Below are 27377 nucleotides of genomic sequence, written 5' to 3'. Positions count from 1 at the left end.
TCTCAATATCTCGAAGTTCACTGAAATCCCTATTAGAATGAACAACAATGGCATTTTTTCACTTTTATTTTTATTTTTTTTTCTTTGTCAGGTTGTGCAATGCTTGGTTCCCTTAAGCTTTCTAATTGACCCATGTAACGAGTGTTAAGTCAATGACTCATAGACCAGATGGTTTTAGGGCATTAGGTGTAGAGACACCCCTAGGACTTACTAACTCGAGTAAAAAAGGCTACGAAACCAAACTAACCATGACATTAACCAAATCAAAATTTTTCACCTTGTGACGTGAACACTCAATGCTTTGAAGCAAGAACTCCAGTTACTTAGTGAAAAGTTTATCAATGATCATTTTTTTTTTATCACATATATATATGTCAAAGTATCCATCTAATAGATCATCTAGTTTCACCCAAGACATAGAAACACACACATCAAACTTCATGTCATACCCCACAAATTATGTGCTAATGTGCTTGTATAATCTCAGATCAAACATGTGAATTCTCAATTGTCCTAAACAATTAACCAAACTGAAAAATTCAATTATCAGATCGTGTGTTCAAAATTTTAAGACAAACATGAACACACACACACACACACATATATATATATTCACAATTTTTTTTCTTTTCACAAAATAAAAATGACATAAAACTAGGACAAAGTGTGTGTAAAGTGTTTCCCAAACCCCCAAACTTAAATTACACATTGTCCCCAATGTGTCTATAACATGGAAAGAATTTACCCGGGATATGGATGAAATTGTTTGAAATAGCATGGCTTGTAGCACACCCTCAAACTTGAATTGAAGCACACTTGTCCCTCCAAAATAAAACACTAAACAAATAAAAAGGAAATAAAAACAAAACTAAAAATAAACATAAAAATAAATTGAAAAACAAGTAAAAAAAATAATAGGATAAACTATGGGGTGCCTCCCATGAGCGCTAAGTTTAACGTCTTCAGCCAGACTGTACAGCAGCTTCAGTACTGCTGGATGGAGGTGCGCGCAATCGCATTGTTGCATGGTAGCTCAAAGTTGTGGACAAAAACAGAGAAAAATTAAAACCAAAATAGCAATAATAATAATAAAAACTAACAGACTTTAAAAACATAAACATAAAACAAAAGGCAAAATAAAAGAAAACAGAAAATAAAAAAATGAAAATGAAAATGAAAAATAAAAGCAAAATTGAAATCAGCAGCTTCAATACTGCTATCAGACTATGCGCGTGATTGTACAATTGTGCCTGATCTCCCGGGAATGGGCGCTCGAGCGTACTGTCGCAAAACATAAGCATATAAGGCTCACAAGCAGCAATGTGCTAGATCACAGTGAGATTGCGGTCGATCGCACTGCCACAAATTAAATTAGTTTTGCGGACAGAAACAAAAAAGAAGAACAAAACACAAAAATTAACCAAAGATAATCAGAAACATAAAACAAATAAAATTAAAAACTAAAGTACCAGAGAAAAAAAATTAAATAAAAGAAACTAAATTAAACTAAAGGAAAAATTTTCTAGACATAATTTAACACAATCCCCGGCAACGGCGCTAAAAACTTGTTGTGCCAAATACCTACCTAAATTAATAGGCAAATACTTGGTACGTTTTACTCGCAAGTGTACAAGATCAAACGATAGTATAGTAGGCAAATACGAGATCATTCCCACGAGGATTGGTAAATTATGTTTAGAAATAAATTCCTATTTAATTACACATATAAAATTCAATTGTCACGATTGAATTTAATAGAAAGAAATAAAATACAAGATAAACCAAAACTAAAAAGGATTAGGGTTTTGATATCCACCACTAATCAGACTAATTAAGATAACAATATGCCAATGCGCCAATTATACCGGTATATCTATTGTTTGCCAACCTAAGGGTATGGGTGTCTACTCCTTAAGCTATTGATTTTTCTAAGCAACAAATTAGGCAGGGGTGTCTACTCTATTTTTTTTTCTTTCTTAATGGATTTAGCTTGAGTGTCTACTAAGTTGTTCTTTAAGAAAGCATAAATATGTGAAAATCGACAAACACACGAGGCCTAGGGCATGGGTGTCTACTCCCGGTTCCCCATGTTGATTAACCCAAGAATCCGGCTTGGATATCTTTTGTTACTTTTATTAAACCTAGGACTCGGTCATCCAAATTGATTTAACTAACTAGTCTATACCACATGCATATGTTGATAAGGCCAACACATATGAGGAATTAAAGATAATAGGTATTAATCAAGTTAAATACACTAAAATATAATTGTAGCAAATGCGCCAATATTGCAATCTTAAAAAGACATGACTAGGGCTTCAATCTAGCTCCAAATAAAATATAAACTACATAATAAAGATAAAAGGTGGAAGAGAAGAAAAACCCAAACTTCTCTTGATTTAGCCTTCAATTCTTTTCCAAAGCTTGTGCCTCTTTTCTCCACACCTATTCCTAAAAGCTAAGAAGTCTATTTATAGGCTTTAGAAGTCCTTGTTACACTAGTAAACCTAGGAAATTCATATGGTTTTACTCCTATTACAAGTGGGAGTTGGAAAACCCTAATATGGAAAGAATATTAGTCTGGCCGCCTCTTTTTGTGTCACATGCGCACGGGTGCGATTGATTGCAACCCGTGTAAGCTCGATCACACATTTGCGATCGAGACTCTTCTATTGTGTGCACGATCGCACATGGCCGCACTCGCTTGTCTTCTATGGTAGTGCGCTGGATCGCAGGTTCCCTGCACTCGATCGCACTGTCAGGGGCTCGAACTTTTTTCAATTTCTCTCTTAAAGCCCAAATCTTCCTGACTTACTTCCTTTTCTTCCAAAAGCATACAAAAGCATGGAAGACACATAAAAGAACTAAAATGGCATAAATTAATCGAAAATAAAGGATTAACAAATATAAGTTAAGGGTTAAAATATGAATATTTTGGCACTTAACAGCTATCACTTCGGACATCTTCAAGCACAAGTTCAATCGGCACTTCTTTCCCAGAGTTGTGGAGGAGGCGAAGGCGCAAGAATTTCTAGACTTAGTTCAAGGAGGAATGACGATGATTGAGTACGCCGCAAAATTTCTGCAGTTGTCGCAATTCGGCATGTACCTCATTCCAAATGAGGAGAAGAAGGCGAAGAAGTTCGAACAAGGTCTGAACTCTCGTATTCGGATTATGATGAGTTGCTTCGACATTCATGATTTGTCCAAGCTAGTGGATTGGGCTTCGATCTACGAGGAAAGCCTGAAGGAGAACGCAACGGAGTATGCGAATCAGAAGAGGAGGGCTCAAGGACCTGGTACTTCGGCGGGAGGAGCTGGGCTAGCTAAGAGAATGGCAGTGGGGAGCTTTCCACCTTAGAGGTCACAAGGATCTATCCGGTACCTCCAACAACCCTTAAGTTCCGCCGCACAGGAATCAGATACTGGAGTTGTGCAGAAAGTGTAATAGGGTTCAATAGGGACCTTGTAGAATGGCAATGGGGACTTGCTATCGGTGCGACCAGTTTGGTCACTTTAGTAAGGACTGAGTGGGCAAGGGAGGCGCTTAGAAGCCTTTGGCACCAGCCTGAGTTTACACGCTTGTTCCAGGAGAGTCGAAGGGATGATCGGAAGTAGTGACTGGTATCGTCCCTATACTTGGATTTGAGGCTTCAGTTTTATTTGATTTTGGGGCTACCCACTCTTTCGTATCTATTATGTTTGTAAGACTATCTAGACTTGTAGTGCAAACTTTGGAACCTGGTCTCACCGTAACTATCCCCTTAGGAAAAATTGTGGTGTGTAAGCGTGCAATTAGCAGATGCCCTATTATCATCTGTGGAAGAGTACTTCCCGCAAACTTAGTTGTTCTCCCTATGATTAGTTACGATGTCATTCTCAGAATGGATTGGTTGGCGAAGCACCTAGCTGTTATCAATTGCACTCAGAAGCAAGTTACACTTGGGCCATGGGAAGAAGAAGAAGTTACGTACATTGGATCGCGAGTGAGGTCTTTACCTCCAACAATTTCGGCCATTTGGGGCAAGAAGCTTATTCTTGGAGGAGGGCAAGCATTTTTGGCGTTTGTTATCACCCCAACGAAGGAAGAAAAGAAGGACTTGCGAGATATCCCTGTGGTGTGGCATTACCCAGATGTCTTTTCAACAGACTACTCTGGATTGCCGCCACAGAGGGAGGTAAAATTCGGAATCGAGTGCGCACTAGGCACTAATCCTATATCGAAGGCACCATATAGGATGGCACCGTCAGAGTTGAAAGAGCTAAAAGAACAACTCCAAGAACTTTTAGATAAGGGGTTTATCCGCCCTAGTACATCACCATGGGGAGCGCTGGTGTTGTTCGTAAAGAAGAAGGATTGGTCGATGAGGATGTGTATCCATTACCGCAAGCTAAACAAGGTGACAATTAAGAACAAGTATCCTCTGCCAAGGATTGACGACTTGTTGGATCAGTTGCAAGGAGTGCGTGTATTTTCCAAAATTGATTTACGCTCAGGCTATCACTAAGTGAGGGTGAAGGAAGATAACATCCCTAAGACAGCCTTCAAAACTTGTTACGGACATTAAATGTTTTTAGTTATGTCTTTCAGACTAACTAAATTGCCAGTTGTCTTCATAGACACGATGAACAGGGTCTTTCATGACTATTTGGATCAATTCACCATGGTCTTCATTGACGATATCCTAATCTACTCAAAGACGTCGGAGGAGCACGAGGAGCATCTACGGAAGGCACTAGAGAGGCTTCGAAGGGAGTAGCTCGATGCTAAACTCGAGAAGTGTGCATTTTGGTTGGACAGCGTGTCTTTCCTCGAACACCTGATTTCTGGAGAAGGTACAGCAGTTGACCCGGAGAAGGTCAAGGCAGTGGTAGAGTGGACTAGGCCAACTAGTGTATTTGAGATCCGAAGCTTCTTAAGACTCACTAGTTATTACTGAGGCTTCATCGAGGGTTTCTCAAAGCTATCAGAACAACTTACTATGTTGACTAGGAAGAACGCGCGTTCTGTTTGGACGGACGAATGTGAGGTGAGTTTTTAAGAACTGAAGAAGTGCTTGATAACTGCTCCTGTGTTGGGATTACCTACAGGATCTGGTAATTTCGTAGTGTATAGCGACACCTTTAAGAAGGGATTAGGGTGCTTGCTTATGCAAAACGACAACGTTATTGCCTACGCTTCATGCCAACTTAAGAATTACGAGCAGAATTACCCTACGCACGACTTGGAGTTGGCAGGAGTCATGTTTGCCTTGAAGATCTGGAGGCACTACACGTATGGTGAGAAATGCATGATCTACATGGACCACAAAAGCTTAAAGTACTTCTTTACTTAGAAGGAGCTTAACATGAGGTTGGGAAGGTGGTTGGAACTGATCAAGGATTATGATTACGAGATCAATTATCATCCTGGCAAGGCGCTAACATAGTAGCAGACGCGTTAAGCAGGAAATCAATGGTGGAGCATGCCACCCTTGGAATTTCCTAACTTCAGTTGATGAAGGAATTCGCAAGGATGAGACTAGAAGTAGTAGGTGAAGGTGCACCTGCACACTTGGCTAACCTGATGGATCAGCCCAAGCTACTTACAAGGATTAAAGCTACTCAGCTGGAGGGCCCTGAGTGTGCCAAGATCAAGCAATTTCTATGAGAAGGGAAGCCTCATGAATTCAGCTTGAAGGGCAATGGGTTACTCACCCATTTCAAGCAAGTATGTGTACCAAAAGGTGGAAGTATAAGGAAGGAGATAATGAGCAAGGCTCATCGTTCCCCGTATACTGTACATACTAGTGGTATGAAGATGTGCAAGGACGTGAAGGAGTCATATTGGTGGAAAAATATGAAGTGAGACATCGCAAAGTTTGTGGAGCATTGTTCAACCTGCCAACAAGTAAGGTAGAACATCAGAGGCCGGCAGGGATGCTCAAGCCATTCCTTATATCGAAGTGAAAATGGGACAAGATCACCATGGATTTTATTTTAAGGTTACCCAAGACGCCCACTAGAGAAGATTCCATTTGGGTAGTAGTCGATCGTCTCACAAAAAGTGCTCACTTCATTTCGATGAAGGTTAAGGATCCGATGGATAAGTTGGCCAGACTATATATTCAGAATATAGTTCGATTACACGGAGTACCATCGGTGATTATATCGGACAAAGACCCTCGCTTTACTTCGAGGTTTTGGCAAAGTCTGCAAAAGGACATGGGATGGTGTTGAAGTTTAGTATCGCTTTTCACCCGTAGACGGATGGTCAATTGGAGCGGACTAACTAAATCCTAGAAGATATGTTACAAGCTTGTGTATTGGATTTCAAAGGTAGTTGGGTCCAGTACCTACCCTTGATTGAGTTCGCCTACAATAACAGCTATCAGGTGACTATTGGAATGCCGCCTTATGAAGCACTGCATGGACGGAAGTGTCGATCGCCCTTGTATTGGGACAACGTCGGCGGGAGATAGACATTGGGGCCGGAACTAATTCAAGATACATGAGATAAAGTGCTCATCATTAAGGAAAGGATGAGTGCATCTCAGAGTCGGCAAAAGAGTTATACCGAAAATAGGAGGCGACCGTTGGAATTTCAAGTCGGAGATCGTGTATTCCTTAAGATGTCTCCCATGAGGGGAGTGATGCGATTTGGGAAGAAGGGGAAGCTTAGCCCCCGATTTATTGGACTGTTTGAAATCACCCAAAGAGTGGGGAGATTGGCATACAGAGTCGCCTTACCCCCAAACTTGGTCGGGACGCATGATGTTTTTCACGTCTCGATGCTAACGTGGAAAACATATAGAGTCGCCTATTTCAAGGGAAAATTGCTTACCATTTTGTTCTCTGACAAAGGATTTGGATTCCCTCTTGGAAAAAACTTTCCAACAATGTTACTTGCGGTTTCCCAACGTACCAAGGTTATTTTGACGAATGATAGGTCTGACCCTTTAATACAACAAAGTAATCTGCATACAACATCTGTGTTCACAATCCCCTTAGGATTTATAATCAAAGTCGTAAGTAGTCTTTAAGGAGTTATTGTCTTTCTTTGTAGACAATATCTTTGTGAAAAGACAACTCCTTGGTCTATTCAGTGCCTTGGGGTCTCAACACCTACACATCAATTCGAAGCCATTGCTTCGCTTGTGCAAGGTAGATCACCAACATTCAATGTGTAACGGTCTTTCTCAAAATGGAATGCCCCAATTCTATTTACCAACTAAGAACTTTATACATTTAAGGATACAAGGATTATGGACTAAAACCTTGTGTGATAACCAAGTTACTCATACCCATAGCCATATTCAATGTAATCCTAGGACCTTTCACATGCATAATAAATATGATGAACTTTGGTAATAAGCTTGTAAAAGACATTTTATATGCCATATGCTCAAATCATTTAACTAGTGAATATAAAATATATTCATTGCAAACATTTGAATGTCAACACATATATAAAATCAATGGGATTCAGAGCATAATCCTTAACATCTATTGCGTAATCCAAAAAAATCGTTAATGAGAGAGATGTTATAGAAGAATTTCTTTTGCATAACAACTATCTTTCCGAGGAGGGAAATTGTGCATACCAATCGGATCCAATAGACCAGTTTGTGCATGTCTCTTGTGCTACCAAGTCTCTCACTATTGTTTTTTAGTTAATCAAATTGTTCTTGAAGATTTGAACATAAACACAACAAAACCTCAGAGATGTCTTTTGAGAGTCTTCAAATGGAATTAGCCAGAGATTGGACAATTCAAAATCAATACAGATGGTGCATCTCAGGCACCTCTGGAGGTGGTTGATAAGAAGTCTTCTTGTTCATTTAATTGTAGCCAGCTTTGATACCCGTTATCAAGAAAAAATGAGGTTGCTCCCTCAGCAAAACTAGGACATTGAATAAGATGGTAGCAGTGTTGGCACTTAGTAAGGATAGGTTTGTGACAGGGTCTGACGTTTTAAGTGAGGCTCGACGTAGTGCTTTGAAGTAGGGGCTAATGATCATTGTGACTGTAGAGATGTCATAGCAACCAAGACACGACGACATTGGGAGTAAGGATGGTAAGGGACCATCCCAGCTTGATGAAAAGACGAGAAACGTTTTGGATGCCACCCAACTTTGAAAACGGTGGCAAGTCTTATGGTGGAGGCTTTGGTCAACATTTGAGGAGAAGGGACTCAAAGTGGAAACAAATGTTGCCCTTTTAAGGAGTTTAATGAGCATCCTTTGCCCGTGTTTAATGGGAACCTGAACTCCGAAGAAGCAAATGATTGGCTTATGAACTTAGAGGAGTTGCTATAAGCAATGGACTGAGGGAAGTGACTAAGTTGGTCGTGTGCAAACCTTGACGAAGGCACAATTGGATACTTGGATTCCATATCTATTGCTAATTGGGTTTATTTACAATACTAGCTACAAGTTGACTATTGGAATAGCTTCGTAGGAGATGCTCTAGAGACAAAAGTGTCCGTCGTCATTGAAGCAATAATGTTGGTAACAGACAGTCGTGTAGGACCCATCAAAATCACTAAGAGAGAAGGTTTAGCGGTATACCTAGTTGCCTTGCTGCCAAACTTGGTAGTTAAGCAAGATGTCTTTCATGTACTAATATTGAGGTTCAAAGATCTTATTCGTATGGTTAATTTCTTTTGCCTTGGACTGTATGCCTAGTCATTACGGTTATGAACAATAGCTACATTTGGATTATCTAAGAGTAGTCGATTAAGATAAGTTTTCTTAAGGCTAGGAAGCATAGCATCATGTCAAAAATATTGGAATGGATACCATGACGTTCGTCTCAAAAAGAGCTTCCCAGAATGGGGTCGAACGCGCAATTCCAAGACTCCTAGCAAAAGTTATGGATGATTTACTGAACATTGCACAGTTGGTCAAACTGCTGAAAAAGTCAACTACGAACATTCTCTAGGAAGTACCAAATGTTTGACAAAAAGAACACCGAATGTTCGACAGAAAGACCACCCGAACGTTCGATAGACTATCAAACGTTTGACATGAAGCACATTGAACCACTAGGTAATGACCAAACATTCGAACCATTATGTAATAGTACACCGAACGTTCGGTGACCTGTTGAACTACCATAGTAGCGTCCACAGCTTCTCCAGCTGTATAAATACTGCTCTCCACTCAACCCTTAAGCCTCATTCCACCCATGTTGGCATCTGGAAACTCTGTTTGAGTGTGTGTGAGAGTTTTTGAAGGATAATGAGAGATTTCCCGGAGATTTTGCTTCAATGAGGTAATCTTGTAAACTTAGCATGTTCTTTACTTAGTTGTTATGCTATTTAAGTGCTTTTCATAGTTAGCATACTTGGTAGCTTTGAGCTTCTAGTTATGTTATTGGACTTAATCTTGGTTTAAGCTTGGGTTAACGTTTTGATGATATTAGATGTAGTTTCTTTTGCATGGAGATGTTATTTTGGGTTAGGATTTTGTTAGAGATCATGATAAGGCCTTGGGTTTTGCTTAGAGGTGGTTTAGTGATTTTTTTTTCGTTCGAAATGGGTTTTCTGCCCAGCACCGAACCTTTGACCTTTTCCGACCAAATGTTCGATGTCTTGGCCGAACTTTAACACCTCTTTTTCTGAATGTTCGATGGCGATGCTGAACGTTCGAGCTTCTCTGTTTAAGCCTTCGATGGTCTGGCAGAAAGTCTGTTTTGAACATGTTTAGGTCTAGGGCTTGTTTTATCTCGGGTTTAGAACTAACGATATGTCTTTTCTCAGTATTCAAGGTTGTGGAGCCTCAAAAGGATTTTATGCAGGAGCCTTACGACACAATTGAGTACAAACTCATATGAATAATTGTCGTTATTTTTTTCGCATTGTATGACTATATTATGTGTACCAAACATGCATCTTTACAAGTCTCATGAAATACATTTTGATCTACTATGAACTCTATTTTATGAAAACATGTATTGCTTAAACAAGATAATGAACATGGTGAGATTTGTAAAAGCATGCATGTCAAAGACGGATAAGACTAATTGCTTCGTATGATATGGTATACCGGTACGCGCGGGATAAGGACTATGGGCTTACTATACATGTTAACTATATGGTCAAATGTGTGTGTGTTATATGAGCCTTGGATCTAATGGTTATTCGTGAGCAACGCAACAATGTTTGATTAGTTAGTTACTACAGGACAAACATCATTAGTAGCGTTGGCCACCTGAGGTTGGACTCGGTCGGGTTGCTAGTGATGGAAGATAGCGTACAATATTTGAGGCACCAGTATTTTATTACTAGTCCCCCGGGATAGTGCTAACCCTACTAAGAATGGGTAAAATTGGGTAGACCATTCGGTTTGGACTATGACATAATTCTTATGCTACAACATATACTATATCTATATTGCATCCACGACAAACTGTCACCTCATAATGCTGCATGTGATTTATAAACAACTGAGTAACCATTTAATGATGAGTATATCATGTGCATTTATACTCACTAAGTCGCCGGACTTATTCTTGTATTCTTTTCCTATTTTCCTCCCATACGTACATCTGTGTTGTTATAGATAGTTTAGTAGAACATGAATACCGTGAAGCATCCGGTTATTGTGGAGGACTTGATCTGGGTGATGTTTGAAAACTTATTATGAGATTAGGTGGGTGATCATGGTAAGTAGTACTTTTGGGTAATGTTGTAGACTTAAGTGTTTTAATGCATGCTTGTATATTAAGGTATAGTATGGATCCCTTGTAACGATGATATGTATAGTATAATTTCAGCTATTGTGATGATTCTTGGTAGATGCTCTAGTTGTAATGATTAATGTTGATAGAATCTTAATGTTTCCGCTGCTTAGTATCCTTTTTTTGAGGAGTAGATATCTTTGAGTCTTGTTCGTCGTAGGATAAGGCTAGGAGACAAACCATGAAGTTAATTATCAATTAATTAATTGTGGGGGCGTTACACTCTTCCCCAAGAGTAATGCACGATCAAGAAAGAAATATTTTCTCTAAGCTTTGCTTCAAAGAGAAGATCTAATGGAGGAATTGTATCCTCAATTATTTGAAGATCTTAAAGCTTTTCAAGAACTTCAAGATTATCAAGGGGTTTTTCAAGAACATCATGAAGAATATCAAGAAATTCTTCAAGAACAAGAAGAACATGAAGAACGCAAAGAAGGTGAAGAACAAGAAGGGATGAACGTTGATTCATACTACGAGTTTGTAGACATGCTAGAACCACATTGCTTAGCCCCACACCTCTTCAAGAACGGATGCATAATCCTACGCCCCAATGCCTAGGAAAGACCGAAGTTATATATAAATAGGATTTGACTTATATGTTTGTTTAAATATAAAGTAAATTTTTTAAATATTATGCAATCGATCCCAACAAGAACAACATTAAAATCACCTCCTTCTCTCTCTAAGTTTTGGGGTGGAAGAAGTGCATGGGAGTGAATGAGGTATGAACGATCGTGAGGGGTGAATTTATAGAGTTGGTGAAGTGTATAAGGTTGGTTGATGTGGCTAATATGTTAAATTTGCTTTTCAAGCTGCATCGAATGTTTGGTGTACTACCTTTGAATGTTGGTTTACTGTTTTACTTACAGTTCTAGGATTTTACTTGAACATTCCAAGGAATCCTCGAATGTTCGAGTCTAGGGTTCATCGAACGTTCGACCATGGTTGAAAAATTTATGAAATGATTAAGGTTTTTTTGAATTATAAGTGATTTTATAAAATAGGAGTTCACAAAACACCCATGAAATTTCACAAGTTTTGACATTATCCCCATATGTTTAAAAACTCTCAATTTAAGGTATCGAACTTTAAATTTTTTGCAATGCACCCCCCTCCATTAGTATTTTCCATTATATATCGTCAAAATTTTCAAAATACCCTATGAAAAATACTAACAGAATTTTGATTCTTTTGTAGCTGAATTAAAGCCAATGACACTATCACTTTAATTCTCTACCTCTTTATCCTTGAGTAACTAATTTTATTTATTATTCTTATATTAGTGAAAACATTTTCACCATGTACATCAATATTTTGGTATTCCTTACCAAAATGTCCTAATCAGGGAGTGAGAATAATTCAATACATAAAATCTATCTCAAAGAGAAATTTCTTATCATTTGAATAAAGAACTTGAATTTCTTCTTGAGAAAATGTATTCTCACAATGTTACATGTGATCACCCAACGCACCAAGAAATTTGACAGTAATAAATGTCTCACTCCTAAATGCATCAAAGTGACCTCCACTTGATATATGAAGTTCCAATCCTATCAGAATTTAGAATCAATATCATAAGAAGTCTCGAGAGTTACAAAAAATCCTATTAACAGTATTTTTAAGGAAAAACAATTTACATGTTTCGTTCAGTGCATTACACCTATACATCAACCTGAAGTCTTAAAATTTGCTTGATCAAGATAAATCACCATGATTGATGTATAATAGTCTTCGCAAATAGAATGCCCAATTTCATTATTGACTACAAACAATAAAATATTTAAGGCTATAAGGTTGATCATGATCTAAGACCTTGTATGATAACCTTATCACTCACACGATAAACAATATTCAATGTAATCTACGGACTATTCACATGCACAATATAAATAACATAATAAGCATGTAAAAGGATTATATGCAATATGCTCAACTAAATAGATGAATGAATAATAGCTTTATTAATTACAAACTACAATGTCATTCTTTGATAAAACATTAAGATTTAGGGCATAATTCCCAACAAGAGTAAGAAGGTTACCTCTTTGGAAAATAGGCACATTCTCTCTCTCTAGCCTTTCTCACACCAAAAAAACCTCGAATGTATATTGTTGATCGTTCAAAGGAAACTTCGAACATTCACTCAAGCATAAATCCCAACAATCACTTCCTAACTCAACATCAACCAAACTTTATCAAAATTAGGATATGATTAACCCTAATCATATGTATATATAAGCATGTAAAAAGAGTATATGATATATGATTAATGAAATAAATCAGTGAATATCAACTAAAATGTCTTGCAATAAATTTAGATTTTAGGGCGTTATGCTCGAAGGAATGCCACCAATCCATTTAGGTGAATAAACTTTCCATCCATACTTCCTTCTATTGCAACATTAATTGTCGGAAAATTTTCAGTGATGGGATCTCTCGATGAAATCCTAGCACATTCTTAATCTAACCAATCATCAACCTTTGAAGGACTAGAATATTCCATTATTTAGGGCAAAGATAATCTTGAAAACATGATTGAAGAAACAAAAAAAAAAAAAACCTCATCGATAACGTATTTCCACCTCAGCAAAAGCGTGGTTTCCTGTCGTTGAGGCTAATATCAACTCACCCTTTTAAGAAATTGTATATTTTGTCATGGAGCACCCCCACTTGCTCCACCTTAAACAAATCTCTAATCATCCCAACAAACAGAAAAGTTCAAGCCTGCAATCACCCATGTTTCCATCTCTCTATCAAGATAACCACTCTCCCCTCACCATGCCAGGAGCGCAACGAGAAGTGAGCACCACTCCCTCTCTCTCTCGTCTGAATTCTGTGCTTTTTTGGCATGATTAATAGCTGAGCTAGATTGCATTCTTTTCAGGTCATGTGGCCTAGACTGGTAGCCAACAAAATCCTCAGGAAGAGATCATTGGCCGGAAGCAACAATTTTGTCACAGATTTTCCGAGCTATAGAGAAACCTTTCTGGAAAGTGCAAGCTCAGGCCAACCATCTCTGAGTATCTTCAATCAACAAAAGGACGTGCACAAGTAAGCAACCGCATGATGATATTAATATTAATATTAATATAAATATATATTTACTTTGTGTTTTCTCTTTCCTGTTTAGGGTTTTCGTTAGTACTTGGAACGTTGGCGGGGTTGCACCACATGATGATTTTAGTCTCGACAATTTGCTCGACACATGCAATTCTTGCTGTGACATTTATGTTTTTGGGTAATTTTACAAACTCCAAATAAAGTAAATGAGAATTTTTAAACATGTGATAATTATATTCTCTATATATTCAGGTTTCAAGAAATTGTGCCTCTAAGTGTGTCAAATGTTCTAGGATCTGAGAATAGCAAGATTTCCATGAAATGGAATTCCTTGATTAGAGAAGCTCTGAACAGGAAACTACGCTTTGATGGAAAACATGGAAAGTCAACGGAAACCAGCATTCCCCAAGACTTCCAATGTATTGTGAGTAAGCAAATGGTTGGGATATTAATATCCGTCTGGGTTCGAAGCGATCTTCGTCCATTCATTCGGCATTCAAGTGTCTCATGTGTCGGCTGTGGCGTCATGGGCTGCCTCGGAAATAAGGTACATAAATTATAAACTCTAAAACTATTTTCTCGTCATTCTAGATGAATATTATTTTCTTAAGAAAAAAAAAAAAAAAGCCCTTATTTCTCTCACTTAATTTTTAAAAAATAATATTCACTTAGAACCAGGAGAATATCTAGAATTTCCAATCGTATTTCCTTGCTAATTATGTCATGAATGTTCATCATCATGATCAACAACGTAGCGTTGTTTAATATATAAATGACGTTAAATGGTGTTTTTTATTTTATTTTATTTTATTTTATTTAAATTATAAATCATCACTATAGATATACAAGACTCTAGAAAACTATCTTATTATTGCCTTTTTTTCTTTTCTTTTGGAAACCTTGGATTGCAGGGTGCTGTGTCTGTCAGATTTCGGTTACATGAAACGAGCTTCTGCTTTGTGTGCAGCCATCTTGCTTCTGGTGGAAGAGAAGGGGATGAGAAGTATAGAAACTCTAATGTGGCTGAAATATTGTCCCGGACAAGTTTTCCTAGAAGCCCTTCACTTGAATTGCCTCGAAAGATTCTTGATCATGAGTATGTAATTTACGTTCTCACAACCGTCCAAACCAATTTATTAATATTTCTTTTGGTTCAAATCATGATCGCACAAGACGCCAACTATGCAATAGTTTTAGAGTTTATACAGCACTCAGTATTGCTTTCTTCCAACTTTGAATCTGTCCTTTTAACTTAACTTAATCCCCCCAAAGTCATAAAATTATTCCTTAATTAGTCGTTTTAGATGCGTAATTTATTTCCCACTTAGGTGTTCCCAAGAGGTAATTCAATCGGCTCGGGACCACCCCTCATGAAACGGAGGTTACTAGTTCGAATCCTCATTTTTCCTCTTGTGCGAATATGTCAATATATATATTTCCCACCCAGTTAGTTCCCACCCAGTTAGTTGTCGAAAGAATAATATTTAATAGAGTAATGCTAGATACTATATTTTTATTCTACAATTGTCCAACAATATTGATGTAACACTCAAAATCAACCATTGAATATTTATTTATTTATTTAACAAAGATTAATTGAAGAATTAATTGAAAGCGTCGTCACATCAACTTTATGAAATAAATGTTTGTTAGAATTATAATATCTAGCATAATATATAAGGTGTTAAAAAAGTTGCTACACCACCTTATGAAATGGGTGATTTCTAAACGGGCAAAACCACCTAGCATTATAAAAGTCCATTAATTATTTTTTTTTTAATAAAAGTTTACCTTAATTGAAGATCGAGTTTAATTATAATATGAATCCATTAAGCTAATTTGCATTAATTTGTATTCTAGAATATCTTGACGAGGTCAGCTAATTATGTTTGGTTTAGTGCAGCCGGGTTATCTTTCTTGGGGACTTGAATTATAGAATTTCCCAACCAGAAGCAACAACACGATTACTAGCAGATAGAGAAGAATGGAATGCTTTACTAGAAAATGATCAGGTATCCAAAATAGAGCAAATTTTGCATTTATAACTTCAAACTTTTCCCATCAAAATCCTAAACTGGAAAAAAAATTTCTTTGGAAATGAAGCTGAGGATGGAGCTCATGGATGGTCAAGTACTCCAAGGTTGGCATGAAGGCAGAATCAAATTTGCTCCCACTTACAAATATTATCCGAATTCTGACACCTACTATGGGGGTGTTGAAGCCAAAAAGGGTGAAAAGAGACGCCCTCCTGCATGGTAATGTTTGTATAATCTTCTCCGTAATTTAATTGAGAAAAATGTTATGGGTACCAAATCATTTACCAATACACGAATACCAAGATGATGTGAAAGATCATAATTTTCTTTCCTGCTCTTTCAGGTGTGATCGGATAATTTGGTATGGAAAGGGTTTAAAGCAGCATTTATACAGTAGAGGTGAGCTAAGGTTGTCTGATCATAGACCTGTGAATGCAATATTTACAGCAGAAGTTGGGGTTTCACAAACATTTAAAGGGTTTCAAAGTTTCTTCCGATCCGACAGGTATGAAGTTGAAGTTTCCTCCACTGATGATATTCAATATTGTAAAGGCAGATCATCAAGTTTCCAGTTGTAAAATTAAACTAATTAATCCTAGAAGGTTTTAGAAGCTTGCAGTGTCATATATATATTTTTTAATTTAAGCTGATAAATGTACAGTGAATTAGTTGGTTTCAAAATGTTCTCCATGTTTTGTTACGCTAGAGAGTGGCCTATCCAAGTCATCCTTTCTCTTTCCATGAATATAAAATTAAGGTTTGTTTTGGTCCAACCACAAGACTCCAAATTTAGTAGTAGGTCTGATGCTCCCAGCCAGGGTGTTGCATACCAATTTTATTTTTATTTTTTTGACATGTCCATACAAGGGAGGTAAAGGGGAGGGGAATTCGAATCTAATGATTTCGATCCACTTCATGAGGCGTGGTTAATTTCTAACAGATTGAACTAGCTTTTAGGGACAGTTGCATGAAGATTCAGGGCTATGGTATTAATTAAAAAGTATTTATTTTATACACGTTGATGTAGCACGTTTTAAGTGACTAAAAAAAAAAGTCATTTACAACAGTTATATTGGTTGGTTTGAAATAGATATGATAAATGGGTGTTAAAAGTAGCATTAATTATTTTTAATTAAATCCCACTTCGCATTGATTGCTACAGCTTGAAAATCAATTTGCTAGCTAGGTGCATCACAACCGTATGGTGGAAGAAATAAGACAAGAAGAAAAAGAAGAGGAGAATATTATCATAAGACAAGAAATGAGTAGTTTGAGCAGATAAACTTTTGGGGCCTTGTTAGCTATATGTGGGCAAGTGGGAGAAGGCATCATCTATAATGCAAGTAAAGTTGATCAGATGTTTATCTAATTATTTAACATATATATATAGGGTAGAAGATATTACTTTTATGCATTTGAGATCTGATCTAATTGCTACAAGTGGCTGAAAAAAAAAATTGAAGATTTTGAACATAACTCCAATTTCATCCCAGCCCACTAAAGCACGGTTGACCCTTTCACTTTCGTTGCACCAGTGTTTTTGTGAGCCAACTCAACTGATTTTGTACGATGTGTGTAGTTTTCTGGATAACTTTCCCCCTCTTTTTTTCTTTTTTTTTTTACCTTTTTTATTATTATTATTTTTTATACATGACCGCACAAGAAAGAAAAAAATGAAAGAAGATTCGATATTTAATGACCTCCATTTTATGAGGCCTACTCGCTAGTTGGTTGAGTGACCTTTTAGACATTCTGGATAATAACTTAATGGTGAAGAGAGATGATATTTCCCATAATGGTATCTATCTAGTATTTATTGGCTTTATTGGGTTGATGTGACAAGCTCCAATCAGCTATGCCATGTCAGCCTTTTTCGTAAAAAAAAAAAAAAATAGTTAAATTCAATTTACCCCTTGAAGTTTCAGGGGTCTTTGAATTCAAACCCAAATGTTTAAAAATTGGCAATGTACCCCCCTAATGTTTCAAAAATTTTCAATTTAGATCCTCTGTTACTAATTTTCATCTAATTGGACGAAAATCATCCCACGTACGTCTCATGTGGGATTTTGATGCTCTCTATTCCAATTTGCTCTCATTAAAACCTATGAAATTACATAATTACCCTCAATTTCATAGGTTTTAATGAGTGTAATTATATAATTTCATATGTTTTAATGAGGACAAAATTGGAATAGAGGACATCAAAATTCCACGTGAGATGCACGTGGGATGATTTCCATCCAAATATATGAAAATTAGTAATGAAGGGTTTGAATTGAAAATTTTTAAAACATTAGAATGTACATTGCCAATTTTTAAACATTGGGGTTCGAATTGAAAAACCTCTGAAACTTCAGGGAGGTAAAGTAAATTTTCCCCAAAAAAAAAAAAAAAAAAAAAAAGATAAAACAAAGGATCAAAATCTAAATCATGAGAACATCTCCCAAAATCATTCTGCCACATTTTTGAGCCCTAGTTCTCTCCTTTCCCCCAAATCATGCGCTACTCTCCTCCCCCACCATTGTACGCCACCACCAATTAATGTCCACTTCCAAATCGTGTGACCTTGTCCACTATTACTGTACACCACCAAGGAACATTAACATTTAAAATTGTTAGGCTTCTAGTGCTGACAAACTCAATGTAAGTTTTTTTTTTTTTTATCTAGGATTAAGTTGGTGCAAAAGTTAATCCAATACATGAGAATTTAAGTTTGTGTTTGATGTCCAACATTAACCTAGTTGGATAAAAGTGATCTTATTTTTTGATTTGAATGGGAAGGCAAGTTTGGTGGCTTTGGAAATCTACTCAAAATGCTACAACTTTGTAATTCATGAAGATTTTTCAATTCTAGTATTTACTAGGTCAAAATGGATTTATAGAATTGAGCATTTGCTAAGTTGTTCATTGAGACATGGTATGCAGCATTGAACAAACCAAGAGCATTGTTCGCTGGACCGTTCACTGAGACATCCAAACGGGATGCATCATCAAAGAACTCAAGAATGTCATTTAGTAGGCCGTTCGGTAAGCCGTCCGAACGCCGTTACATTGAAGGAGTTCCAAAACTGCCCGTTCTAAGTCCCATTCGGAATGACGTTTGCTTAGTCATCCGAACAAAGCTGTAAAGAGCTCATTTTTTAACCTAGTTCCATTTGAATAGCTGATTTCTATAGTAAACCTAGTTTTCAAACACTTTATAAATAGGCCTTTCTATGCATGATTTTTGATCCTAAAGCATTGGTGTTAATTTTCTCACAGAATTCCTTTCGTTAAATCACATAAACCTTTCTTACACAAAAAGCCTTCAGCCATCGAAGTTTCGAAATTGTTGAGACATTTTTTGGTCTAACAGTCTCCGATTGGTGAGATCTTTGCGTTCTTCGAGGTGTCTTTGATCTTCGATCTTCGAGCTCATACAAAATAACAGGAGCGTCAAAGGGGTCTCGGGCCTTCGCCGGAGATTCTCCGATGCTTAAGTTAGCACTTGCATGTGGAGTCAAAGTATAGCATGAGCTAATAATATATTGAGAATAATTTGATCGATCCCCCTTTATCGATGACTTAAGTTCCCTTTTATAAGGTTTTATTTGTGTAACTGAGGTAGTGGAGATAGGGCTGGCAATTTTGACACGACACGACAACCCGACACAAACACGACATGAAATTAGCGGGTTTGAGTTTACCTTAAATAGGTTTGGGTAGTAAATGGGTCGACCCATTTACGACCCGTTTCTATTGCTCTTAACGGGTCGTGTCACGGGTCACCCGCCAGACCCGTTTATTTTATTATTATTTTTTATTTATTTTTTTATATCCTGTAAAAACAATGAAACATAAACTATTACGTGCTAAAATATTCATATTTTTAGCCCTTAACTTACATGTTTTAATCCTTTAGTTTTAGTTAATTCATGCCATTTTAGTTCCTTTATGTGTTTTCCTTGTTTTTGTAGGCTTTTGGAAGAAAAGGAAGTAAATCTGGAAAATTTGGGCTCAAAGAAAGAAAATGGGAAAAGTTGGAGCCCTTGACAGTGCGATCGATCCTATGCTCCCTGCAATTGAGCGCACTACTAGAGAAGACAAAGCATGAAGCAGCCATGTGGGATCGAGCGCACAACAGAAGAGGCTTGATCGCAGACGTGCGATCGAGCGCACACGGGTTGCAATCGAGCGCACCTGTGCGGAGGTGACACATCAAGAGGCGGCCAGATTGTTAGTATTTCCATATTAGGGTTTTCCAACTCCCACTTGTAAAAGGAATAAAACCCTACGAATTTCCTAGGTTTACTAGTGTAACAAGGACTTCTTAAAGCCTATAAGTAGACCTCTAAACCCTAAGAATAATTATCCTTGAACACACACTTTCCAAGGAGAAGAATTGGAGCTCTTCAAGTTCAAGTTTCGGGTTTATTCTTTTCCTTTCTTTTATTTTATTTTATGAAGATATTTAACATCAAACTTATGTGTAACTAATTTATTTAGTAGGGCTAGATTGAAACCCTAGTTATGTTTAGTTAATATTCAATATTGGCACCTTCGTGATGATCATGCTGTGGTATTTAACTTGATTAATTCCTACTTTCATGAATTCATCATATGTGTGTGCATGATCAACATATGCATGTGGTATGGATTAGTTAGTTAATCAATTTGGATGACCGAGTCATGGGTGTAACAAAAGTAACAAAAGAAATCCACATCGGGTTCTTGGGTTAATCATGGGGAACCGGGAGTAGACACCCATGCCCTAGGCCTCATGTGTTTGTCTATTTTCACAGAATTATGCTTTCTTAAAGAACAACTTAGTAGACACCCATGCTAAGTCCTTTAAGAAATAAAAGAATTAGAGTAGACACCCATGCCTAATTCGTTGCTTAGGGAAATCAATAGCTTAAAGAGTAGACACCCATGCCCTTAGATTGACAAACATTAGATATACATAACATGATCAAAGCATTCGCATATTGATATATTATCTAAATATAATTAGTGGTGGATGTCAAAGCCCTACCTTTTTTATTATTATCAACTCAAATCCAATCTTTGTTTTATTTTACTTTTGGAATTTATTTTAGACAAAATTTAGCAATCCTCGTGAGAATGACCCTATACTTGCACCATATACTACTATGTTGACCTTGTGCACTGATAAGTGCTAAAATATTCATATTTTCAGCCCTTATCTTACATGTTTTAATCCTTTGGTTGCAGTTAATTAGGCCATTTTAATTCCTTTTTGTGTTTTTGATGTTTTTACAGGCTTTTGGAAGAAAGTGAAGTAAAACTGGGTGATTTAGGCTCAAAAAGAGAAGATGGAAAAATTGGAGCTCTCTGGTACTGCGATCAATCGCAGGGTACCTGCGATCGAGCGCAATACCAGAGAAGATGCTGCACGAGCCAAGCCAGGAGCGATCGAACGCAGGGCAAAAGAAGGATCGATCGCAGACCTGCGATCGAGCGCACCCGTGCGCAGGAGGCATCCCAAGTGGCGGCTACAATGTCCCTATTTCCATATTAGGGTTTTTCAAACTCCAAATTGTAATAGGACTGAAACCCTGCGAAACCCTAGGGTTTACTACTTTCCCAAGGACTTCTAAAGCCTATAAATAGACTCTTAAGCCTTTAGAATAGGAGGGCTTGGAGAAAGGAGAAGAATAGGAGCTCTCAAGTCGAGTCTCGGGTTTATTCTTTCTTTTCTTTTCTTTTCTTTTATGAAGATGTTTAACATCAGCTCATGTGTAGCTAATTTATTTAGTAGGGCTAGATTGAAGCCCTGGTTATGTTAAATTAATGTTTCAATATTGGCGCCTTGTGATGATCATGTTGTGGTATTTAACTTGATTAATACCTACTTGCATGAATTCCTCATATGTGTATGCCTGATCAACATGTGAATGTGGTACGGACTTGTTAGTTAGATCAATTTGGATGACTGAGTCCTGGGTTTAACTTAAGTAACAAAAGAATCCACACCGCGATTCTTGGGTTAATCAACATAAGGAACTAGGAGTATACACCCATGCCCTAGGCCCTGTGTGTTTGTCGATTTCCATAGAATATATGCTTTTCTAAAGAACAACTTACTATATACCATGCTAAATCCTTTAGGAAAGAGAAGAATTAGAGTATACACCCATGCCTAACTCGTTGCTTAGGAAAATCAATAGCTTAAGGAGTATACACTCATGCCCTTAGGTTGGCAAACATTAAATATGCATAACTTGATCAAAGCATTGGCATATTGAAATACTAGTTTAAGATAATTAGTGGTGGATATCAAAGCCCTACCCTTTGTCATTATCACATCAACAATCAACTTTTATTTTGCTTTTGCCTAAGGAATTTATTTTTAAACATAAATTCAGCAATCCTCGTGGGAATGATGTTGTACTTGCACCTTATACTACCATGTTGACCTTATGCACTTGCAAGTAAAACGTACAATTATTTATCTATTAATTTAGGTAGATTTTTGCACAACATGTACTTGCGGGTAAAACTGCAATTATTTGCCTATTAATTTAGGTAGATATTTGTAACAACAAGTTTTTGGCGCAGTTACCGGGGATTGTGGCGAATTTTGTTTAAAATTATTTTCCTTTAGCTGTGTTATTTTAATTTAGTTTTTTTATTTATTTTCTGTTTTTTTGGTAGTTACTGTTCTGCCTCTGGAGGTGCCCTCAAACACCCAATCAGGGCGATTGAGTGCACCATTGCGATTGAGCGCACCTTAGGGTGCTCGATCGCACATCCAGAGAGCAACACAGTTACTACACTAATTATAGATATGATTTTTTTTTCTTTTGTTTCATGCAGGGTCATTCGAGTCTGCATATTAGTATGTTTTTATTTTTAATTTTGTTTTTATTTCCCTTTTAATTTTAACTTCTTTTTGTTATTTTATTTTTGTTGTCACACATGTGGGGCTGCATTCCAACACCCCGTCGACCATGTTCATGTTGCCACGACCCCTATCACCATGTTAGAGAATGTCCTACAAAGAGACAAACTTCTAGCCAATCTTATGGGTACATGAACACATCATTCTCTAAACCAGGGAATGACCACTATTTTGATTCCTGTTACCCGTCATGGAGCCAACAGTCCAATCTCTCATGGCAAGCTCAAGCTCCCAGAATTCATGCTCCACAAGCTCATGGACTGCAACATCACTCATATCAGCAATTTTATGATCATGCATATTCTTCTCAATCAGCTCCACAACAGCAATGTCAGGCTGAACCACCTTCTCTTATAGATATGATAAATACATAGATTAAGACTACACAGCAAGCATTTGAGGAAATGAAGACCTACTTCAAACCGAAAGGCAATAGTCTCAAAGAAGAAGAAGCATATCAAGAGGAGCCATCTCCCATATATGATCATTTGGATTCTTCTCCACATCAACAAGAACCACCTCCTCCAAAAAAATCTGCCCTAGAAGAAGCAGTTGCAACTTTAGAAAAACAGTATGCTGACTTTCCAAAATATACGGCGGCTCATCTTAACCGCATGGAGGAAAGAGAGTAATCATTTGAATGGATGGAGGCCCACCTCAAGCAAAAATCAGATACACTTAAAGAAGAAGAAGAAAAAGAGTGTCAAAGTCAGTTGGTGGCCAATCCTAATGAGCATTACATGGAGGAAGAATACACCAACTATCATGCGCAAGCTGTCACACTGAGGAGTGAAGAGGTGGTTGAAAATCAATTGGAAGAGGGGAAGGAGGAGCAAACCAAAGTTCCACAGAAGCCACTTCAGAAAAGAGAAGAAAGCACTAAGATTTTTTCACCATTAGCTCTTATTCCTGAAACCCCAAGAGGTCAAGAGAGAAGTCTGTTAGAGCTACCACATGAGCAAATTGAGGACATCAAGATAGAGAAGCTCCCTAAGTTTTCTTCTTATTTTATTCTAGTTCATGATTCCCCACCGGATGAGAAACTGTTTGAGAAAACTCAAAGTGGTCCTCCCTGATCTATAGACATTTGGAATCACCTTGCAGCAGAAAAGATTCAATCCCTTTGGTGCAAGAGAAGGAAAGATTGGTGCTTCAAGTTTAAAGTACCAAAGTCTGGCTGAAGATGTTAAACATAGCGCTCATGGGAGGCACCCCATAGTTTATCTTGTTATTTTATTTTTTATTTTTTGTGTGTTTCATTTGATCTTTTTCTTTATCTTTAGTTTTGTTTCCTTTTACTTGTTTCTGTGTTTTCTTATTCTATAAGGACAAGTGTGCTTCGCTTCAAGTTTGGAGGTGTGCTATGGGCAAAATGGGAACCCAATTTGTATTTGTAAATTTGTAAATTGTAATGATGATGTAGGTGATTTAGACAATTAAGCCTATTAACTATTAAATGATTTGGTGATAGCCTGTTAGGAGTTTAATTTCAAGAGATAATTGCTAAAACTATTATTATTTCATTTAAAACCAAAAAAAAAAAAAAAACTTTTTAAGCTAAACGGGTCAAACAAGTCGTGTCGACCTGACCTGACCCATTATTTTAAACGGGTCTCACGGGTCGTGTCGGGTGACCCGTAAAAATTGCCGTGTCGTGTCTGGTGGAGTCAACCCATTAACTAAACGGGTCATGTTTGGGTGCACCGTAAACGGGTCGCAGGTCGCCGCGGGTTGTAAACAGGTTTACCCACAAACCCATTTTGCCAGCCCTAAGTGGAGAGATAGTGGAGGGTGGTTGAGAGATAGTGGGACCCATAGTAGGATTTATCCCCAACAGTTACCCCCCGATTCCCATTGCTGACTTGTCTAACTAGTCGGGCATCAGGAATATTATGTGTACTTGTGGCCGAATTTACCTTTCTACTTAATACCAAAGGTGAAGTGTCAACCATCAGATACTTGTTGGGACCATGCTTGGTTAAGGTGCCTAGCATGCGGCATAGGTCTGATCCTGTTGGTCGTAACTCTATAATTGCGTGTCGGAGGCAAGGGCTTCAATTCTAATCCCAAGGATCGGGAGCCTTCGGTTTCTTCGGGCAAGAATGTAAACTCGGGAAGCCTTGGAGCTCCCGAAGCTAGACCTTCTGAGGCTAAAGACTTGTAAAAAAATCATTCAATATGCTTAATGAGAAAAAGGTCTTTTGCTCAACTTTATTGTCTCGCTTGTTCCCTTTTTCTTTTCACAATCTTAAAAATAAAACTTAAGAGTTTGATTTTTGTGATTCCTTGGCAGGATGCTTGGCACAATGCTTGGCCGAATTCTTAGCCTCGGGAAAGCACCTATACGGTTGTATTTCGCCGAGGTATTTTAGCCTTCAAATGATCCTACTTCAGAGGCTTTTTATTCTTAAAATGGGCTACGTTCAGAAAGCGCCTTTACGGCTATTTTTCTTGAACGTTGGCCTTGGCAAAGTGCCTTTGAACAATCCTTCTTCAGAGGCTTTATGTTCTCTGCTATATTTCTTGAGGTAGTTTAAACTTCGAACGATCCTACTTTAGAGGCTTTACGTTCTTGAAAAGGGTTAAGTTTGGAAAGCACCTGTACAACTATATTTCATGAACATTGGCCTCAGAAAAGCGCCTTTGAGGCTATATTTCACCGAGGTAGTTTAGCCTTAGAATTAACCTGCGTGGAGGTTTTAAATTATGTGATTGGGCTAAGTTTGGAAAGCACCTACATGGTTATATTTCTCAAGCATTAATGCTCGGGAAAGCGCCTTTATGGCTATATTTCTTAATGATTATTTTTGGGTAAAGTGCCTTGCTAGCTCTATTTACCGAATATTTCACCTAGTGCTTAAGGCGTTCGGCATTTTATGGCCTCGAGAGTGCTTTCACTTTAGACTCTTTGGGATGTTGGGATCCAATTCCTTGGCATCTGACTACCTTGTACAGTCCTTCCTAATTTGGAGCTAGCTTCCCCTCGGCTAGGTCCTTGATGGCAATGGTGACTTCGGTGCTTGACCTTTTGATTGAAGTACCAAGCCACTCTCTCCTGGTACGCTGCCATGGTTACATAGGGCTGGTCCCACTTCTCTTGCAGCAAGTCAAGGTGTAGCTTGAGGCCTTCATCGTTGCACTTGGGCCGAAAGGTCTTTACACGGAAGCTTCTCGATCCAACCCCGGCCGGGATGACTGCTTCCCTAGCGCTTGCCAAGCCGTTTCTTCAAAATTTTGAAGATGGTCTTCAAACTAGACACCCCCCATGGTCTTCAAACCAAACAGAGCCCCAGTGGTTTCCTCTTGATTGATGAACTCCTCGGCTTTGTTCATAGAACTGCCGAAGAGTTACCAACGTTGGAGCCTCTTCCTTGTTGAGCATATTCGAGGAAAGGGCACATTGAGAAATATCTGGCGGATAAGGACATCTTGCATCTCTAACGGCGAGTTGCCTTGATAGTTGAGATGAGCTTCACGGATTCAAGTTTTTCCTGTAGAAGCTTTATAATAGGCAAAGATATATTGCAGCTATGTTGCTTGTTAGTACAAGTATGGCTGGACCATAATCCAGATTGATCTAGGGCAAAAACAATTCAAGTATGCTGGAATTGGATATCATTGAGCAATTCGTGCTTAATCATCAATTATACCCATAAATGTAAAGTAGACTGTAAAATTTTTTCCGAAGTTTGATGGTCGCAAGTTATTGGGCTTTTGATGCTCAGACTTTGCCTCTAGGAATCCTCTTCCTTAGAAATTTTTTTCTTGGAGTTCTGACTCTCAGGATCTCTTCTTCCTCATAAATTTTTCCTCATAAATTTTTGTCGAAGTCGTGATTCTTGGGATCTTCTTCCTCGAAAATTTTTCTCCTCGAAAATCTTTCCTCAGAATATTTTTCTCCTCGGCTGAATTGTTCCTCTAAATTCTTGGAATCTTCTTCCTTGGAAATTTATTAAGGTTTTCTTCCTTGGAAATTTTTTGGGATGATCTTTCTTGGAAATTCAAGTCTTGTAAATGGGGAGCTTCAATGGGTGTTTCGTGGGTGAACTTGGTCAACCTAGGGTCAGCATTCGCAGAGGCACGGCGGTCGCGGAGAGTTCAGCGGCCCAAAGTAATGATCAAACGGAGGCGGATCACAGAGGAAGTCCGGCGACTTAGGGGTTCGACTCGCTTTTTAGGGAGCGAGGTTTAGCGAGTTAGTGCGAGGGTCCAGCACCCTTAGGCAAGTTTTAGCGACCATGGGCGAGGTCACTGCGGACCTGAGTCAGCGAACCATTGGCGAGGGCGAGGCGAGGCAAAGGGAGGCAGTCAGGGGACTTGGGCCAGGGCAACGCCTGGCGACCATGGGCGAGGTCACTGTGGACCTGAGTCGGCGAACAATCGGCGAGAGTGAGGCAAGGCTAGGCTCGATGAGCTCGACGGCGAGGCAGTCTGGCAACCTTGAGTCGCGCTTAGGCGAACTTGGAGCGGGGTTGGAGGCAACCATGCAATATGGGAGGCATAGGTAGTTGGACCCGGAGGTCGTGGAGGCGCGGCGACCTAGAGATGATGGTCGCAGAGGTGCGACCTGCAAGTTGGTGATCGCCTTCTTCGGACATTGGACATCTTTTTTGTTTTCCCTCTCCCTGTAGAAACGGAAGAAAACGAAAACAAGT

At 38.3% G+C, this 27377-nt stretch overlaps 1 protein-coding gene across 1 annotated transcript; it reads left to right on the top strand.

Annotated features, from left to right (window-relative positions):
- Window positions 1-13497: 13497 nt before the first annotated feature.
- LOC132178125 (DNAse I-like superfamily protein) lies at window positions 13498-16396 on the top strand. The gene is made up of 8 exons (XM_059590579.2): window positions 13498-13521; window positions 13607-13773; window positions 13853-13960; window positions 14035-14329; window positions 14694-14878; window positions 15686-15794; window positions 15886-16037; window positions 16162-16396. Exons 1-8 carry the CDS (start codon window positions 13501-13503, stop codon window positions 16394-16396), a joined length of 1272 nt encoding a protein of 423 aa, XP_059446562.1. The 5' UTR covers window positions 13498-13500.
- The last annotated feature ends 10981 nt before the right edge of the window (window positions 16397-27377 follow it).

This window comes from Corylus avellana, chromosome 4, assembly GCF_965113065.1.
Source record: "Corylus avellana chromosome 4, dhCorAvel1.hap1.2, whole genome shotgun sequence".
Taxonomy (NCBI): domain Eukaryota; kingdom Viridiplantae; phylum Streptophyta; class Magnoliopsida; order Fagales; family Betulaceae; genus Corylus; species Corylus avellana.
This window is presented reverse-complemented; position numbering and strand designations above follow the sequence as displayed.